At 32.6% G+C, this 21624-nt stretch overlaps 1 protein-coding gene across 1 annotated transcript; it reads right to left on the reverse strand.

Annotated features, from left to right (window-relative positions):
• Window positions 1-397: 397 nt before the first annotated feature.
• Window positions 398-2383, reverse strand: LOC108487570 (berberine bridge enzyme-like 8). Its single transcript, XM_017791943.2, has one exon. It carries the CDS (start codon window positions 2261-2263, stop codon window positions 641-643), a length of 1623 nt encoding a protein of 540 aa, XP_017647432.1. The 5' UTR covers window positions 2264-2383; the 3' UTR covers window positions 398-640.
• Window positions 2384-21624: the final 19241 nt, after the last annotated feature.

The following is a 21624-nucleotide window of genomic DNA, read 5'->3' on the forward strand; positions in this document are numbered from 1 at the left end:
GTTATTTAAATAAATATTTGTTACTTAATAATTATATATCTAAAATTTTCATTTTATTTTTAAAAATATTTTTAACTGTAATACTAAAACTAAATTTATCAAAACTACATTTTCACAAAATTTATATAAAATTACTTTTCAAAACATTACTGACAAACTATAAAAGCTAAATCGGTGTAACGATAGAAGCCATATAAAAGATGAACCAATTATGGCAATGAAAATACTAGAATATTGGACATTGAAAACCGTGACATTAATGATGGAAACGCAAAAGATGTTCTTTAGATTGCCACAGTCCTCAATCTATTTAACTTTTATACCCGAAATAATTTTTAAAGTTTGATAAATATATTATAAAATGCGGTAAAAATAAAATATTGTGAACTTTACAAAATTATATCAAATAATAATCCAAAATACATAATTCATAAAATGATTTATTTAAATACAAGTGAGGTCACAATTATTTTCCTTCTTATCTAACCAACAAAAAGTAAATTATTTATACCTAAGCCTCATCAAAAGATCCCATAGATGAAAAGAGGCCTTCAAAAAATCTGTCAAACATGACATAAATTTTTATTTTTATTTTCTGAAATTGTAGCTCTAATAGAAGGAAAAACAAAAAAAAACAAAATCAGATATCATCATCCAAATGTACTTGTTGCGGGAGAAGTGGGATGCTCTGTTCATAACTAAAGAAATTAGTAGGATCAACCTCGGTTTTAATCTGCACTAATCTCTCGAAATTACCCATAAACCACTTCATCCCATTAAGTCTTGCTTCCGAATACGAGGCTTTTCCATGGGAGCTGCTTCCTAAATCAGCGTCTCTGTAGTTTAGAAATGCTTGCCTTGGGTTCTTTGACACAAAAGGAGTCATGAACTCGTGGAGTTTCCTTGTCAAATCTATGTAACGATTTGCTGCTTCAATCCCTGCTTCGTTCCAATTCGCCAGATATTGAATCTTCCATAGATTTCCAGCTCTATGTGGGAATGGAATTTCTTCTGCTGCAATTTCCGCCATTTTTCCACCATAAGGATTAAAGTACATTCTAGGCTTTTCCAGCTCCATCATTTTCTTCCAAAGCGACTCCAAACCAGCCTTCGGGATTGGTTCTCTTACATAATCTGATTTCCTCTTCAGATAATCCAATGTTTGAGGAGTTCGATCAAGCAACACTTGAATGTCTGTTTCGAGTGGAATGTTGGACCAAAATAGCACTGATTTAACCCAGCTTGTTTCAATGCAATCAGATTTGGATAAACCCAACTTGGGGAACCTCTCCTTCATGATCGAAAGGAGGCTCTCTGAATCTCCAAGAAACAGGGAAACGAAGGAAGCCCTCAAAGTCTTTTCACCACTGCTTTTTACTACTACATCCAACATAAGTCTGATGAAGAGTTCTTGAGGCAGATTATATGCAACATGTTGCCATTGGTCTACAATGTCTGTAGCATCTTCTTCAAGAGTTCTGTCAACCTGAAACACTGTCACTGTCTCCGGGACGCGAACCAACTTGATTTTATATGCAAGAACGACAGCAAAGCTCGCACCTCCACCTCCTCTAATGGCCCAAAAAAGATCTTCACCCATAGATTGTCTATCGAGGAGTCTACCATTAGCATCGATAATAAGAGCATCAAGAACGTTATCGGCAGACACACCATATTTTCTCATCAAATTACCATAACCAGCTCCACTAATGTGACCGCCAACGCCAACAGTGGGGCAAACACCAGCTGGGAACCCATGTGTTTTGCTCTTCTCCGCGATTCTATAAAAAACTTCGCCAAGAGTGGCTCCTGTTTGAACCCAAGCCGTCTCGGTTTCTATGTCGACATCTATGGATCGAAGATTGAACATGTCGAGGAGAAAGAAAGGAAGAGTAGATACATAAGATAAGCCCTCGTAATCATGGCCTCCACTTCGAATTTTCATCTGAACCCCATGGCTTTTACCGCAAGTAACGGCAGCTTGGATGTGGGATTCATGGAGTGCAGTGAGAATAAGGAAAGGCTTTGGTATGGAGGACTCGTTGAATCGTAGGTTTCTAATGTAAGATTCCAAAACAGATGAAAAGGAGGAGGATTTAGGCGTATAGATTGCTGATGAAATGGGATGAGAAGGGTGAGAATGATCTAAAAGACATCGAACAAAATTTTCATTATCCTCTAAATGTAGCGTTGCCCTCCATAGAATAGATAGAAGAACGGTGGAAATCATTGTAACAACAACCACCGCCTTCAATTTCCCCATACTAGCTTCGAACAATGTCTATCTTTGCTCAAGTATGAAATATTGAAAAGCTAGGTTTCATGTGCTTCATCAACATTCCGCAATATCTTATATATAAAAGGCCGGCTAGCTACCTTGGTGATTTTGCATGTTTATATTAAGTTATAAGCAACTTTAAAAAGTTATAAAATGATTTTTGAACTATTTAAAAGTTTTCATTAAAATGATTACATTGTTAAAATTATTGTTGTATGGCTTTTTTATTTAAATTGTATGCACCTATTAAATACTCTTGTTCTATTTTTCTTCTATAATTTAATTTTTTCATGAAACAAATTTAAATATCATAAATTTACAACTCAAAATTTAAATAATTTTTTTCTCGATCTCGACATTAACCATTAGATTGATTTGGATCTAAATTATGTTCTTTTACTTGCTAATGAGTATTAATCTACAATATTGATTTGTTGAATTATTGTTTAGAACTCGCTAGTCAAATTTAAAAAAAAAACTTAAACAACCAAATAATTTAACTAAAAATTTTTGAATATAATAATTTTATAACTTTTGGAATTTTAGTAACCAAAACATAAATTTATTAATATTTTAATCTAAATTTACCCTTAATTTAAAACACAAGTTATTGGCTTTTAATAATCAAGTGTGATTTCATAATCATAAAAGGTTCAGAGGTTAAACCAACATAAAAAAGAAGCCATTATTGTACCAAATAAAGTACCTCTCAAAAAATCAAATTAAATCTAATATATTAAAACAAACAATTTCTTTGTATTTATAAATAAAATAGGTTGATAAGATATTAGAGCCACAAATATTTGAATGGACAATAAGTGAATTGAAAGCAGTAAGGACCATCAAAAGTTGAAAACCATTACTCAGACATGTGATACATATGTGAAATGCAGACCCAAATCATCGACTTCACTCCCAACTGTTTCTTTATCTCTCTTCCTCAATGTCCTTTCCTCCTTTTTAATATTTAATTTTTTTATCAAATCACTTAAATATATATATATATAAAAGTTAACATATGATAATTTTATTAATGTGGACATACTTATGGATTACATATCAATAATTAATTAAATTTTAATATTTTTGAATTTTAAAAATTTTATAATAATTTTTATATTTTTAAAAATAAATTTAATGTTTTTTATATTTTTGTGAAAATATTTTTACTTTTTAAATTTAAATAAATGCTAATGTGGCATATATGTAGATTTTATTGTGGATGTCATGTCAACAAAATCAATGTTTATTAACTTTTTCATCTATTTTGTAGTGATTTGATAAAAAACTACAAGATAAAACCTTAATGGATATCTTACGAAATTAGTAAGCCATGGAATTCCAAAATTTTAATTTTCAATGGGTTTATAGAATGCGAAAGATTAATTATTAGGCTCGCTCCAATAAATACCTTAAAAATAAAAAATATATATAAAAATTAAATAGAAACTAAAATTACTTTTTATAAAATTGGAAACTAAATGAATAATTTTGTCTTCACCTTTTAGTTAAACTCTTATGTCTTCAATTCGATACTATCATATTGTTTCATACTACAATGTGAACTTTTATCCATTATTTCACAAAATTTTAAAGTGTTTTTCATAAATATTTTAAAAATTAAATTTAAAAGATAAAAAAATCAATGACATAAATTTTCAAAAATAAGTTTTATATAGAATTTTAAAATTAATCACAATTCCTCAATTTTATTCTAAAATTGAACAAACACTTTAATTAAATATATTTTCTTTTTCAACTTATCAGTAAGTGGTTGCTACTAAAGAACCCTGTGATTCATAGCAGACAATGTTTTTAAGATAAGTAGCCGCGCTTTTTATGGCTTTTAAAAAAATGTGTTTTCTTATTAAATCATATTCCACAAATTAAATAAAATAAAACTCTAAAATCACAAAAAAGGTTCATGAATTTTGCATTGCCTTAATATGTACATTCATCATTCAAGTTCGCAACTTTTCTCAAGTTAGTTTTTAGATTTTTTGTTGGTTCCTTAAAATTGACATCCCTTACAAAAATTTGTCCTTACCGTTAATACTTTTTTTTTAATTATGGGGTGATGTGGCCAATTATGGGTGTGACATGTGGACAGACAAAGGAATGACACATTTCTTCCTATTTAATTATTTTAAAATTTACAAAAACAAAAATTTTAAAAAATTATAAAAATGTAAAATGAAAATTTAAAATTAGATTTCAAAAATTATAAAAAATGAGAAAGATATAAACAAATCCAAAAAATTCTTTAAAGTAAAAATATGTTAAGAAATAAAAAAAGTTAAAATTCTATAAATTTACAAAAATTAAAAATAATAAATTTTAAGAGAATTCAAATAATATTTTAATTTTCAAAAGAATTACGACAAATTAAAAACAAATGAAAAATCATAAAAATTCAAAAAAAAATTATATCGACATTAATTAGGCATTGATCCTCGTTGATGGGTCAATTTTGCTTTTAATCTCTAATAAATATATATATATTTTAAATTTTTGTAATTTTCTAAAATTTTAACTATATATTTTGAAATCTTCTAAATATTTTGTGAAATTTTTAGTTTTTATTTTTTCTAAATTTAACTATTTTTATTTTTATTTTTCAATTATAATTATTTAATTTTATTGAGGAGTGCAATTGTATTGTAAACTTTAGTGTTCTAATCATTAGGTACAAATGTGAAGTTTTTATATTTGGAAAGTGATAGTTAAAATGTGATTAATTTATTATTGTGGATTAAAGATAATGGAATTACTCGTTGAAGTAAGCTTCATAAACGTAGAGAAATCAAATTACGTAATTAAACTTTAATGTTGTTTGTTATTTTGTTCGTTCTTCTTTCCTAGTGCCAAGTCGTAAATGGTTATTATAGTAAAATATTTTCATTCGCTGTTGTTGTTTTCAAAACCAGCAACCTTATATACTTAACATAAAATATCCAAAAACCCTAGGATTATCGGCTAAGAAAATAATATATCTTTAATTATGATGCCTCATTAGAATGGATTTTACAAAATTAGTAAGATTCAATTTCCTCATCCATGAAATTCCAAAATTTTAAATTTTCTCTTACGGATACTATTACCTCTCCTTTCGTCATCTCTTGCTAAAACCTTAACAAAAGTTGTAATCGTTGGTGCATCATCATTCTTCTCATACTACTTATATATACATCCAATATTTATCAAGAATAATATTTTGATCTACATAAATAAGCGTCTCTTTTAAATATTATATTTTTCCTTCATCTTCTCTAATATCTCCCACAACATGTCATTCATTGCAATGATGTGGCTAACAATGCAACTATTGCTACTTTTCTAATTCTACCATAAGCAGGGATGATGCATATTAAGTTATAATTTTATGAGAATTTAAATATAATTTTATTTTTATATTGATTTATACCTTTAAAGTTTTTTAAAGAATTAAATTAAAATTCTAGTATTTTGGGTAGTAAACTATAATTTTATTATATATTTACTTAAAATTTTGTGAATTTTAAAAGATAATTTCTCATTCTAAGGGCCAAGACCCCTATCAACTCCCTCATTTTGCTTTTTACGATAACACTATTCACTATTTCTCATTCAACTTCTATCCTACTTTATTTTGGAGTAGGGAATAATTTACCCATTTTCTTAACAAATATAGGACATAACTAGCTGTTGTTCCAATAGGGTCGGAAACGTGTAAATTATTGTACTAAAAAATCACACAAAGTTCAATTCCCAGGGAAGAGAGGTGGATCACAAGGATCTCTTAAATACCAAGTCTTTCCTTAGTCGAATATTCCTTCTAACGTAATTTAATAGCACAATTAAATACTACTATTATACCCTCAAATATTGAAAGAAAAATAGGACAAAAAGAACACAAGAGTTTTAACGAGGTTCGTAAATTATACCTACGCCCTCGGCACTAACACCGGATGATAACTTTACTATCTCCAAAATATTACAAACAAATAGAATTCCTTAAGAATTCTCAAATGGGAGAAGAGAAAACTAAGAGAAAAGATTGGTTGGGATGGTTAAAATGAGAAATGGTTAGGCCTATTTATAGTTGAGGTTCAGGGACTAACTTGCAAATGGCCTAAAAATTAGGGACCAAAATTGCAATTATCCCATTCAACTTTAAACAAATTGCCTATCATTTTTTCTTTCGGTGCCACTTGCACCTCCCATTTTGACTTTTCAACACCCTTTTTTTAATTTGACTTTTCAACAATCTCCACCTTGAAGATTTGATTAGGATAATCACATCTTCACACTTCCTTCAACTCCCCAAATTCGATAAAGCTATCTTTTGTAGTGCCTCCAAATCGCTCTCGGCGCCATACACTGAAGGTGCTCAAATTCTTAGGATGTTAATCAAGTTCAAACAATGATTAAACTTGATTGTTGTTACCACCTTGGTCATCATATCTGCGGGATTATCTGCTTTCGGAATCTTACAGTAGAATTTTCCTTTTCAAAGACTTCACACAAAGTGATATCTTACGTCGATATGCTTGGTTCTTGTTGAAAGACTTGGGAGTTGTTCAAAGTCACATAAGTTTATATTGTGACGATCAGAGCGCTATTCATTTAGCAAAAATCAAGTCTATCATTCAAGAACCAAGCATATCGACGTAAGATATCACTTTGTGCGAGAAGTCTTTGAAAAGGAAAATTCTACTTGAAGATTCCACAATGATAATTCGCAGATATGATGACCAAGGTGGTAACAACAATCAAGTTTAATCATTGTTTGAACTTGATTAACATCCTAAGAATTTGAGCACCTTCAGTGTATGGCGCCGAGAGCGCATTTGGAGGCACTACAAAAGATAGCTTTATCGAATTTGGGAGTTGAAGGAAGTGTGTGAAGATGTGATTATCCTAATCAAATCTTCAAGGTGAAGATTGTTGAAAAGTCAAATTAAAAAAAGGGTGTTGAAAAGTCAAAATGGGAGGTGCAAGTGGCACCGAAAGAAAAAATGATAGGCAATTTGTTTAAAGTTGAATGGGATAATTGCAATTTTGGTCCTAATTTTTAGGCCATTTGCAAGTTAGTCCTGAACCTCAACTATAAATAGGCCTAACCATTTCTCATTTTAACCATCCCAACCAATCTTTCTCTTAGTTTTCTTCATCAATGGCAATGTCTAGACCTCACGAAAAGGGCATCTAGAACCTCACTTTGCCACATACCAAAATGGCCCGTGCCATCAAAGATCTCCACGGCCAATCTTGCATTTGCAATTGTCGGTCTTGTCCACATGGACGATGTTGAAGCTCCTACACCAACCGCTTTTCTCCATAATCTTTCAATATACCTAAGGAAATCTTTTACGATGTGGAAGATCGGTTTAAGCGCAACCACAGAGCATACTACAATTAACCTTCTACTCGATACCACTTGTTATTCCAATAGGGTCGGAAACGTGTAAATTATTGTACTAAAAAATCACACAAAGTTTAATTCTCAGGGAAGAGAGGTGGATCACAAGGATCTCTTAAATACCAAGTCTTTCCTTAGTCAGAATATTCCTTCTAACGTAATTTAATAGCACAATTAAATGCTACTATTATACCCTCAAATATTGAAAGAAAAATAGGACAAAAGAACACAAGAGTTTTAACGAGGTTCGGTAAATTATACCTACGCCCTCGGCACTAACACCGGATGATAACTTTACTATCTCCAAAATATTACAAACAAATAGAATTCCTTAAGAATTCTCAAATGGGAGAAGAGAGAAACTAAGAGAGAAAGATTGGTTGGGATGGTTAAAAATGAGAAATGGTTAGGCCTATTTATAGTTGAGGTTCAGGGACTAACTTGCAAATGGCCTAAAAATTAGGGACCAAAATTGCAATTATCCCATTCAACTTTAAACAAATTGCCTATCATTTTTTTCTTTCGGTGCCACTTGCACCTCCCATTTTTGACTTTTCAACACCCTTTTTTTTTTTTTTAATTTGACTTTTCAACACTAGCATCATATATATCTTCTACACATAATTTTTAGTACAACTATGTCAAATAGGGATGTAGCCAAGATAATTTCTACTAAATAATATTATTATATATAAAATAAGTAAAATTAAAACTCACATAACATTAATTAAACTAAACAATAAAATAAAACTATTAACAATATTCTTAATATTAATGAAAAGTTGGGATGTATGGAAAGCATTTTAAGTGGTTTTAAGGTGTGAAAGGTAGAGGATTAAGTGGTGTTGGTTAAAATGAAAGGGAAAGGGTGTGGGGGCAGAAAAGCATGAGGAAAAAGGGTTAGGAATGTGGGTAGAGAATCTCTGCTGCTTAGTGGCTCGGCCAGATCCCTTGCTTGAATTTCAAAAAAAGGTTTAATCGCTGCATGAAATGGTGATTCCATATATACTACTGAAAAAAGAATACCAAAAAATGAGCAGATAACACTACTTATTTTGTGCTAATCTGGTAATTACTTTGGCAATTAATTAATTTTTTTATGGTGATGAAATTGAAGGAGAGAATTACATGGCAATTATCATATTGAAGAAATTTGTGCAAAGCAAGCGGTGGAGATGGACACAATGAGCAGCAAGTGATAAACCGCTTGCAAATTATCCCATATGAACAACTTTTATTTCTCAATCTCGCTTTAATTAGGTCCCAAATTGTAACTTTGCCATCCACAGTTTCCATTATGTGATTATGAATGAACCAAGTTGTGGTTTGGTTTGATACGAGGCACAAGTTTGTTTTATTTATTTATATATGTTATTATTTGAAATGAAAATAATTTTCTTTTTTGGTGACAACAAAAGATTAATAAACTAGCTGGCGTCCTTATATGGTGACGGACTAAATGATGTGTCAATTTCGTAGCCTTGTATAATTCCCGTACGCGACATTAATTATCACTTTTGTTTGTTTCTTCCTCTTTTTTTCTCTTTCTCAATAAGTTGCTCTCTTATTTTTCTCCTGCATTGTCTGTCCTAAATAACTGGAGTCAGATGACAATAACTCTACCACCAACACCTAACTCTCAACTTTACCAACCACTTTTCAATAATAATAATAAGGGGTTTTATCTATCAACTTAGTAATTAGATTTATTTTAATATTTATATTTTTTTCTACTTTAATACTTAAATTTAAATAATTAGATCTATTTTATTTTTTAAACTTGAATTCTACCAAGAATTGATAATATAACCAATTTTATTGGAACAGGGCCGGATCAAACGAATTGAGAACTGATCATATAAACGATATGAACAAAGGGGTTGAGTCGATTGACTCAGTAACTGTTTGAAATTAGTAAAAATCGAATATCGGGGAAAAATCGATAATTTAACAAGTTGGCTTGGTTTAATAAATTTTTATATTTTTATAAAATTTTAATTATTTAATTATTTATTGTTTGTTTAGCGATCTAACCAATCGATTAGTTGAACGAGGAATTGGTGGTTTGACTTGTTCAACCACCGATAGAGTTATTAAAATATTAAATATGAGACTCTAATATTATACAACATTATCACGAAAATTTATATAATTTTTTAAAATTTTTAAGTGATGATGTGATATAATCTTATAATGTCACATCATCAAATTTTTCTATTTTTCAAGTTCCAAGACCAAAATGGACCTTGTTGTCAAACTTATGTGCTACGTAAACAAAAAAAAATACAAATACCAAAATAAACCTAATTTCCAAATTCAAGCCATGTATGATTCCCAATAATAATAATAATAATAATAATAATAATAATAATAATAACCTATACCTACCAATTTTGTTTGTCACTTTAGGAATATATCTTTTTATAATTTACACTAGTATGATATTTTGCTTTGCACAAAGTTGATTATTTGTTTGTATCAAATTATGGAGTACAAATTTGAAAGTTAAAATATACTCTAATCTTACTTAGAAAAATTATATATAACCACCTAATATTTTAATAAAAAATAACGATATTAACTATTTGGACTAATTAATAATATTATAAAAATAAATGGACAAATTACATTAGAAATTGAAGTATAGTAGTTAAATATCAAATTTAGGCATAATAGAGGATCAAAATTGAAAATTAGTTATTTTCTAAAATTGTAAAAATAGAGGATAAGATCGACACAAACCTAAAAGAAATAAAAAAAAACCACATGTCAGTATGGAAGACTTCTAAAGTATTTAAATTATATATAATAATGTAATATTTTAACCGAAAATTTAATGATATTAACTATTTACTCTAATTGATAACATTATAAAATATATTAATAGGCCAATTTTGGCCTGGCCCAATTTATATAATAAAACCCAAATAAATAAATCCAAATCCACACAAATTAAAGCAGTCCAAATATTACAATCCATTTATAACAAATATTAACATTCCAGTACATCAGACCCAAATTAGCCCAATTATAACCCAAATTCAAAACCCAAGCACTAAACCCTAAGCCCAAAAAGGCCCAAAACCTAAACCATGTTTGTAGCAAACCCTAGCCTTTGCACTGCAGCCAACACCCCCACGTACACCCACAGCCACGACCACCCGCCACGTCGCCTCGTCGCCTCCTCCGTACGCCACAGCTAGCATAATACTTGCAAATCAGATGACAACAGACAGAAACAACAAGAAAATAGCAAAATACAAAACCAAAAAAGAGAACAAAATTTGTATTCAGCTATAAAAGCCACATGAGATTTTTGTATTTTTTTACACACTGATAGACGAGTATAGCAATTCGAAAGAAAAATAGAAAAGAAATTAAAAGGTGAAGGTGATTCATTTTCTCTGTTTTTATTTTTTTAATCACATACTTTATAAAAGAAATAAAAAAGGGGGGAGAGACTCACCCATTTTCCTACGTTCTCGACCACTATTGGAGTTCTCCTCCACCGTGGAAACCTTAGAAACTCTTTGGAGTTTCATTTAGGTTTCAAAAGGGGCATACAAGAAAAACAGGGGGGTTGAGAGGCACTTTCATTTTCCCTTCTCTTTTCATCTTTGTTTTTAGTTTAAAAACATCCAAATCGGGTTGATATTTAAGAAAAAAAAGGGGATTTTTAAAACTTTTTACTTTCTGACACGACGGAGCTGTGGCGGAGCCACCGCGGAAGCTCGCTGGCATCCTGGTCGGGTTTATGGGAAGGGGCTTGAGAGAGTGGAGAGAAAAGAGCTTTTTGAAAGCTTTTTTTTTAAAAAAAAGGAAACAAAATGTTATTTTTTTAAATTCACTTTTATAAGACCACGGAACGACGTTGTTTGGGGCTGAGTTCAATAGCCCCCAAACGGAGTCGTTTTATACCATGACCTGCGCGTGACCGACACGACACTTGAGGATCAGCGTGTTTCTGTTAAAAGGGTTTTTTGCCCTTTTAATCCTTCCGCATTTCTGGCGTGTTACAATCTGATTCTCTTTCCTTCTTTTTTTATTTTTACAAATTCGACAGCTTAATTTTTTGTGTGACTCAATTTCGTCCTCGGCACACTGATCTTTTAGAGAAAGGACTCGTGTCCGCATGTTGGGGTATTTGCCCATTTAGTCGTTGTGTGTTTTTGCACTCTTCATTTTAGTCCGTTATTCATTTTATTCTTAATTTATCCTTTAAATTTGATTAGAGTTACGATTAAGTCCATTTATTTAATAAATCTATTTATTTATTTGCCAATTCATTTTTATTTATTCTTTGTTTATTTTATTTTTATTGAGTATGTATCTTTTTACTATCCAATATTATTATTTATGTATTTATTTACAAATTGTTCCCTAATTTCATTTATATTTTAACTTGCTTTCTTTAATATTTTTATAAACCTTTTATTCCGTTTGTACATTTCTTTTATTTATACATTTGTCCTTTAACTTGCCTTTTTAATCTTGTCTAAATTATTTTTTTAATAATTTGTTTGTGTATACATCCATCCTTATTGTATATAAAATTGTTATTATTTTGTCTTATATTGTGTCTATTCTATTTTGCTATCATCAAAACAAATTGTGGATTATTTTATTTTCCATTGGTCGTATTAAAGTATATCGTATGATTATTGTCATTGTGAATAAATATTCGTTTATCAATATTTTCATTAAAATTGCATTAATTTTTGCCCAAATCCATAAAAGAAATTTTTGAAAATAGACAATGCTTAGCGTTTTAGAAAAACGAGAAATTGTACCCTAACTTACGGGGTTTCAATTTTCTCGTCGAACCTAAAATAACTGAATATCCATTTAAAAAAACAAAGTATGATTTTGAAAATAAAAGCAATATTTCGCGTTTAGAAATTTGAGAAGGCCGTGCCCTAACTTACGGGGTCTTGGTTTTTCTCATTGGATCTATATAACCGAATATCCTTTTAAAATCAAAATACAATTTTTAAAATAAAACGATTAATAGGCAAGCTCATTTTCGAGTGTTCAAATGTCGCATCCTAACTTATGGTATGCAACATTTCGTTATCGCGAGGCGAGAGGGCCTTTAACGCTCGTTTCAATTTATCCAAGTATTTTTAATCAACATTAATAAAAAAAGAGGATCGTATCTTAAATTCTTTTCAAGTTTTCAACTTTCAACGTTAAGACATTAATTAATCAATTAGGTACCAAGGTGTTACGAGGGTGTTAATCCTTCCTTGTACGTAACCAACTCCCAAACCTATTTTCTCGATTTTCGTAGACCAAAATTGTTGTTTTAGTAAATCAAAACGCTTTATTAAAACGATCAATCACAAGGTGACCTGATCACACCTCATAAAAAAAAGATTGGTGGCGACTCCCATTTTTTCGTTTTCATTTTCAAAATAAAAGTCGACCTTGTTTTTTTAAAAAAAAAAATGGTTTCGATAGCTTGGCGACTCCGCTAGGGAGCAAAATAAGAGAGTCAAGCCACAAGTTGATTAACTTTTGTCTTTTGTTAAAAATTAAAAATTTGGTTTAAATATACGATCCCTTCATTTCATTCGTCTTTGTCACAAATTTCATCATTTTGTTCATATTTGCTTTATTTGAGTTTTTTGATATATTCTCGTATATTACATTACATGACTGTTCGATTATACCTTTTTAAGTGGGAGTGAGAAACTATTCCTTCGTGTCTTCACCTCCGTGTAGGATAGTGGATTGCTTTCGGGATACATCCGTACCTATGTCTTCGTGAGATTTTCATCTCTGTGTAGCCATAGGGAAATGTATTCCCTTGAACTGAACTCGATCTGTATGAACCTATAATGGGTAAGGATCGAGGAATTTTCCGGTTCAGGTACCTTTACTGGAAAACCAAATCGCATATAATGAGCCCTAGAAAACCTACCCTAGGTAGCGCCATACTAAACCCTAGTGGTCACCGGAATAGGTGCTCTATTTTTGCTTGCTTTTACTTTGTACTAATTTATTTCATTTTGTTTTTGTTATGATTGCATTGCATTTTTCATCATAAAAAAGAGGTGTTGATTCACGCTTGATTACTAAATAGAGAGCTTGCCATGGAAAATGAATCTCTTGATAAAGTGGAAGATAGCGCAGCTGTTTGAATACGGTTCGAGAAAACGTAACTAGAGAAAGGTGATAATCTGACGGAGAGGTACGTATTAGAATTGTGAGACTTCACTCGTATTGACGTGACCCAGTACAATCTCCAAGAATTGAAAGAGATATGAGTCCAATGAAATGATGAAATCAAGCAGTTATTTTACTATAATTATGGTGAGTTGCCCTATCTATTTGATATCAAAGTGGACAAATATTTGTTTCGAGCTCGGGCTAAATTTTGGACTCTAGCCTACAGTTGCTTCACTTTTGGAAAAATGGATTGGGTACCTATAGTGGAAGAGTATACCACTTTATTTCAATACTCGAGGATTCAAGCTAACAAGGCCTACTCTAAAGCCGTCAACTTTCTTAAAGAAGCTAACAAGCCTCATGGGGATGAGTGATCAATGGATCACAGCCCGGATCAAGCAAAAAGGAGCTAGTAGAGGCATCCATTGGGAAGTTCGCGTGATTTGATCTTAACATTTAGATATGAAGAAAGGGATCAATGTCTTCACTTGGAGTATGAAGGCAATGCCATATGTAACGCCCCCTTTACCCGAGACCGTCGCCGGAGTCGAGCACGAGGCATTACTAAACTTATTTGAGCACTTAAACAAATTCAAACAATTTATATCACACTTTCCAGACAAGCTGTCCAACTGTGTCATAGTTGCTAAATAATTCATATCTCGAGTTATAAAACTCGAAATCCAAATCCGTAAATTTTCTCTGAATTTATACTCATATATCTACTTACCAATTTTTTCTAGAATTTTGGTCAAGCCAATTAGTACAGTTTATTATTTAAAATCTCCCTGTTTCAGGGTTTGACTACTCTGACCTTTGTGTATTACGAATCAGATATCTCTCTGTACAGAGCTTCAATGACTATGCCGTTTGTCTCTAATAAAACTAGACTCAATAAGGAATCTGTACATATAAAGTATGACTTCTAATTATCTTTGTAAAATTTATGGTGAATTTCCAAAGTCAGAACAGGGATCCAGAAATTGCTCTGGCCCTGTTTCACAAAAATTTAAACATCTCATAAAATATAGCTCATATACCTGTTTTGCTTCTTCCATATGAAAATAGACTCATCGAGATTCGATTCCATAATTTATTCATTATTTAATTCCATTTCTACTATTTTAGTGATTTTCAAAGTCAAACTACTGCTACTTACGAAAACTATTTTAGTACAAATATTGTTAACTAGTTTATAACATCTTTACTTCAATTCATTCAAACTCTATACATGCCATATAAATCTTCAAACATAAAACAAAAGCTACCGAATTGATCTGGATAGTGTGCTTTGTTGTGTTGATCCGATCTACCCACTTCACTTCAAGTCAATCTACATAAAATATTAAACACACACAAGTAAGCTTATTGAAGCTTAGTAAGTTCATAGGTTAAAAGTAATGCTTACCAAACATAATATTTCCAAACAATACCAAAACATTTACTAAAGTTTCCTGCGATTCACAACCATTGTTATAATAATTCACATAGTTGAGCTCAACAAGAATAACTACTCAATCTCTTTCATTTGGATCACTTCTCTTTATTTCTTATAATCAAATTAGGAAACGACTTACGAAATTGAGTACGTCGTTGCTCAATGCCACGATTCACAACTCAGTATGGTTTTCCTCATTGAAATACCATACCTACATTTTTTAACTCGGTATGGGAAATGCCATACCTACATTTCTTAACTCAAGATGGATTTGATAATACCATACCTACATTTCACATTTCAAGATGGATAATACCATACCTACATTTCACAACTCAGTATGGATGATACCATACCTACATTTCACACTTTGCCATGGAACAACCATGGTCTTATCCAATCAATTCATCACACGTCCACGATACTGAACGTACTCAATCCTGCGTTTTCCTAATTTGCATTTCCACATTTATTCTTTCATTAACAAAATCTACACAATCCCACAACAAATTCAGTATATAATAACATATTATATACTTCAATCATTCACAAATAAACATCTAATTTCAACCATATGAACTTACCCGCTAATTTGTAGAAGATATTGAAATTTTGGGACTATTCCGCAACTTTTTCTTTTCCTCGTTCTTCTTTGGATTCTTGATCTATAATATAAAATATTTCTACTCATTAGCATTTATTTGATTTCTATTTCACTTCACAATTTATGCTGTTCAAATTTCAAAATTGCACTTTTACCCCAAAATTTACAGCTTTCACAATTTAGTCCCTACTCAATTCACCCATCAATTGAACTAATTTTTCTCAATTAACACTTTATTTTATCATTATAAACTATTTCAAAACCTTTTATATTCTTAATTTCAACAGCAACCTTCAATTCACAACTTTTTCACAATTAGGTCCTAAATATCATTTCCTATCAAAATCACTTAATAAAACCACCTTAATATGAAATTAGAACTTAAATTTCATAATAATTCATCATAAAATTCCTTATCCATCCAGGGTAACTTCCAATTTCACCCATAAAATCAAAAACTAATGAATTCTACAAGTGGACCTAATTGTAAAAGTCATAAAAACATAAAATTATCAAGAAAAAGCAAGAATTAGACTCACATGATGTAAAATATGAAAACCAGCTTTCTCCAGACCTTCTATGGCGTTTTGGCTGAGAAATTATGAAGAAAATGTCTAGATTTTTCAATTACATCATTATTTAACTATTAACTTTTATCTATTTCCAATTTTGCCCTTGTTCACATTGTTTTCTTGCTTATTTCATACCCAAACCGTCCAGCCATTAAACTTTGGGTCTAATTGCTCTTTAAATCCATCTTTTAAATACTTAAGCTATTTACTCACAATTTAACAAATTTTGTGCTATTTTCAATTTAATCCTTTTCAATTAATTAGCCATCCAAACGTTAAAATTTTCTAACGAAACTTTAATACTAACTCAATGACACTCCATAAATATTTATAAAAACATTTATAGCTTGATTTTCAACTTTGAGGTCTCGATACCTCATTTTTGACCCGTTTGACCTAATAAATTCTTTTAATTCACTAATTTCACCATTTCACAAATTCTTCTAAATTCTTACTTGACTCATAAATATTAAATTACTATCTTGTTCAATCTTATTTGTCGAATTTAGTGATCTCAAATCACCATTTCCGACACCACTGAAAATTAGGCCGTTACACCATATATGTTTCTGCTTTATGTAAAGAGATTTGTTATTTAGAAAAGTTGTTCTAACAGAATTGAATTAGAATTAACGTCTCTTTTTGCATTTTCATGCATTTGCATTGCATTTCATAATATGCATTGAATGTTACAAATGGGCCCTAATTAGTTAAAAAATCATTTCAGTAATCCAAGAACCGATAAAATTTACCAAGTACGCATCCTTATGGTACATGAAGAAAGACTAAAGTGATGGATAAAATACTAGAAAGGTTGGAACAAATGCAGAAGGAGATGCAAGAACAGGTGCAAGCACAAATACAAGAGCAATAGGCTAAAATCCAGTAGGATATGAGAGACCAAATGCTAGAATCACAAAGGAACATGATGAATCAGCTAACACAACTGTTGATTGGTGGACAAGAGAAAGGAAAATGCCCTATAGTCAATACTGGAGATGACAATGAAGATCCTCTTTACCCTCCTGGCTTTACCCCGAAAAACGCTCAAACACAAGCCGAGGTGTGCACGCGAATGCCATCCGTTACAATCAGACCCCAACAATTTCAGGATGGTGCTTCAATGCCGATTAACTATCAAGCAGGCTCTGGCTCTAATCTAAGGGATAACCCAACTAATCCCGTAGTTCCTGATCTGGATGACATGGTGGAGATTGAAAGAGTGAGAGAAGAGCTTCCAAAATAATTAGAAGACCGATGCAAGTGGTTAAAGGAGAAATTCAAAGCAATGGAAAGTGCTGACTATCACTGTGGGATTGATGCTAAAGATCTGAGCTTAGTTCCGGACCTAGTGCTTCCCCCCAAGTTCAAAACTCTTGAGTTCAAGAAGTATAACAGGACTAGCTGCCACAAAGCTCATATTACCATGTTTTGTAGATGAATGACTGGATACGTTAACAATGATCAACTATTGATTCACTACTTTCAGGAAAGTCTAGTTGAGACAGCATCCAAATGGTACAACCAATTGAGCCATACTAAGATCAACTCATGGAAAGACCTAGCTCAAGCTTTCATGAAACAGTATAGTCACGTGACGGATATGAGAGCTTTCAACAATATGCCCAAAGGTGGAGGGAGGTTGCTATACAAGTCTAGCCACCTCTCCTAGAAAAAGAGACCACCATGCTATTTATCAATACCTTAAAGGCTCTGTTTATCACTCATATGTTGAGGAGCGCCACTAAAAGCTTCTCAAATATAGTGATGACCGGCGAAATGATCGAGAACGCAGTAAGGAGTGGAAAAATAGATGCAGGGGAAAGTATCAAGAGGTTAACCCCAAGGAAAAGAGAGAATAAGGTAAACAACATGAGCACATACAAAAAATGTCATTCCAAGTCGTTTACAGTGAGCCAACCAAAGATGGTAATCACCAACCATCAGACCATCCCTAAACAAAAATCCAATACGAGAATGAACATAGAAAAACTACAGTTCACGCCTACACCCATGACGTATAGGGAGCTATATCAGAACCTATTTGATGCGCACATAGTGTCTCCTTTCTACTTAAAGCCAATGCAACCCCCATATCCCAAATGTTATGATGCAAATGCTTAGTGTGAATACTGCGCTGGAATCACTAGGCATTCAATTGAAAATTGTACTGTGTTCAAAACGTTAATTGAAAGATTTATTTAAATAGAGATTGTAAAGTTTGACGACCCATTCATGCCTAATGTAGCAGGAAAACCGCTACCCAATCATACCAACCAAGGGGTAAATGGGATAAACGTAAGTGAGGGCAAGAAGGTCAAATATGAGGTTGCTGAAGTTAAAACCCCTTTGAAACGGGTTTAGAAGGAGATGATAAAAAGAGGGTTAATCATATTGGATTTGGAGAAGAGACTTGAAGAAAAGTGGAACTACTGTGAGTTCCATAATAAAGTGGGGCATGAAATTCAAAAGTGCAGAGAGTTCAGAGCCCTAGTGCAAGACATGATGAACAACAAAGAAATGGAGTTTTATGAAGAGGTTAAAAGCCTCGAAGAGAGAAATATATGCGCTTTAGAAAGAGAATCGACAGCGCAGTCCCAAAAAGTCAACTACCCCGTGGTCATCATATCACGACCTAAAAATAATGAAACGGGAGTGCGAATGCCACCAAAAGTCATAATCCAAAAACCTGCAGTCTTTCCCTATAAAGACAGTAAGAGGGTTTCATAGAATTACAACTGTAATGTGACAATCCTGGGAAAGGAGAACCCAGCTGACTTTTTAAAGGAGAACCAAGATGTGGGTTCTTATACACGTAGTGGAAGGCACTACGATTCAGCAAACGCAAGAGCGGAACCTACAAAAGGAAAAGCTACAGCGGTCGACCAAAAAAAAGAAATAATGGCCAGGCGTGCACCTCCTGTTAACGAGCCGGTCAATGAAGATAAGGCTAAAGAATTTCTAAAATTTCTAAAGCATAGTGAGTACAGTATTGTAGAGCAGCTGCGTAAACAACTAGCTAGTATCTCGGTGCTAACCTTACTCCTAAGTTCGAAAGTCCATCGCAGCGCGCTGATGAAAGTTTTAAACGAAACATATGTCGTTAACGTTATCTCTGTCAACAAGCTAGACCGCTTGGTTAGCAACATAAACGTTGATAACTTCATCTTCTTCAATGATGACGAAATACCACTCGGTGGCATGGGATCAACTAAAGCACTACACATCACCACTTGTTATAAGAGGTATACGCTACCAGGGGTGTTGATTGACAACGGATCATCCTTGAATGTCCTACCATTATCCACAGTGAACAGATTGCTTGTAGATAGCTCCTACATGAAAGCATGCCAAAATATAGTGAGGGCATTTGATGGTATAGAGAGAAGGGTAATGGGCAGAATTGAAATATCTCTTCTAATCGGCCCAAATACGTACGAGGTGGAGTTCCTGGTGATGAATATTAAGCCTTCATACAACTGCTTATTGAGGAGGCCCTGGATACATTCAGCAGGGGCGGTGCCTTCATCTCTGCACCAAAAGTTGAAACTAGTAACGAAAGGGCGACTAGTGGCGATAAATACTGAAGAGAACATCATCACAGCGGTGATTAGTGACGCTCTGTATCTAGAGGCAAACGATGAAGCAATTGAATGTTTCTTTCGATATTTAAAATTTTTGAATGCTACATTCATCATCGAAGGGAACAGGATCCCAATGCTCAGGATATCCAAGACTACAAGAATGGGCCTGCAGCTAACTATTGAGAAAGGGGTCTTATTGGGAAGAGGACTCGGGAGACATCTTCAGGGAAAGATTGAGGCACCGATATTGAAGGAAAAATAAGGCTACTTCGGCTTAGGATTTAAGCCAGATGCGAGACAAAGAAAGAAGGAACTGAAAAAGAAGCAAGAGAGAAGGAAAACACGGTTGAATAGAGATGAGATCAAGTGGGAACCAATGATCTTTCCCCAAATATCAAAGACTTTTGTGTCTGGAGGAATCATTCACCCTGAGAGGGAGACACCAAAGAAGGAAGTCATAGAAGGAACATTGGAATATTTGGACATCAATGCCACATATGAAGAAGGGACTAGAAGAGAAAATTTATCGGGCATTCGCCCTTATGAGCCGAGAAGTGTTCTGAACAATTGGTTTGCGGAAGAGATTCCTGTAGTATTTAGAACTAACATAGAGTAATGTTCAAAACACATTTATTGCTCTAGGCCTAGGAGTAATAGGAATCCTTTTTGTGAAATAGGCCTTTGTTCAAAATCGTTATTTCAATAAAATGCATCTTTGTTATCATTTTTTAGCAGATATTCTTTCATTCTTTTCATTCGTAATTACACTACGCAAATAATTATTCTTAGATTCTTTTGTTCTTTGGATTTTCCTTCAAATATTCTTTTATTTTTCATTCATAATCATACCATGTAAATAATTATTCTTAGATTCTTTCATTCTCTGGGATTTTTCCTTCACCTCCATAACAGGTCCCCAGATATCAATGATATGAGCGACGATGCTAATGACTCAGAGTTTTCTTTTGAGTGAGATATATTTATAGATGATTCACAGGGTTTTGAAGATGACCTAGATTGTGACCTATCTCCTGATTTGTTGAGGATGGTAGAATAAGGTGAGAAAAAAATCTTACTTCACAAGGATTCAGTAGAAATCGTGAGTTTAAGAGAAGAGAAAAAAGTGAAAATCGAAGCTGGTATCACTGCAGAAATGAAACGAGACCTTATTGAGTTATTTCAAGAATTCAAGGATGTCTTCGCATGGTCATACCAAGACATGCCTGGGTTGAACACTGATATCGTGGTACATAGACTCCCCATAAAGGAAGAATATAAGCCAGTTCAGCAACAACTCTGAAAGATGATGCCCGATGTCTTGTTGAAAAAAAAAAAAAGAGGTTAAAAAGTAGTTCGATGTCAAATTTCTAAAGATGGTCAAATACTCAGAATGGGTAGCCAACATCGTCCCCATCCCTAAAAAGGATAGAAAAGAACGAATGTGTATAGACTATAGAGATTTGAATAAAGCCAAACCAAAAGATAACTTCCCACTGCCTCACATTGATACCTTGGTGGACAACACAGCGGGTTGCTCACTATTCTTCTATATGGATGGTTTCTCAGGATACAATCA

This window comes from Gossypium arboreum, chromosome 10, assembly GCF_025698485.1.
Source record: "Gossypium arboreum isolate Shixiya-1 chromosome 10, ASM2569848v2, whole genome shotgun sequence".
NCBI lineage: Eukaryota > Viridiplantae > Streptophyta > Magnoliopsida > Malvales > Malvaceae > Gossypium > Gossypium arboreum.

What these genes read in the sequence shown, in the direction of transcription:
- LOC108487570 (XM_017791943.2), bottom strand. Translation starts at nt 2,263, where the DNA reads ATGGGGAAATTGAAGGCGGTGGTTGTTGTTACAATGATTTCCACCGTT.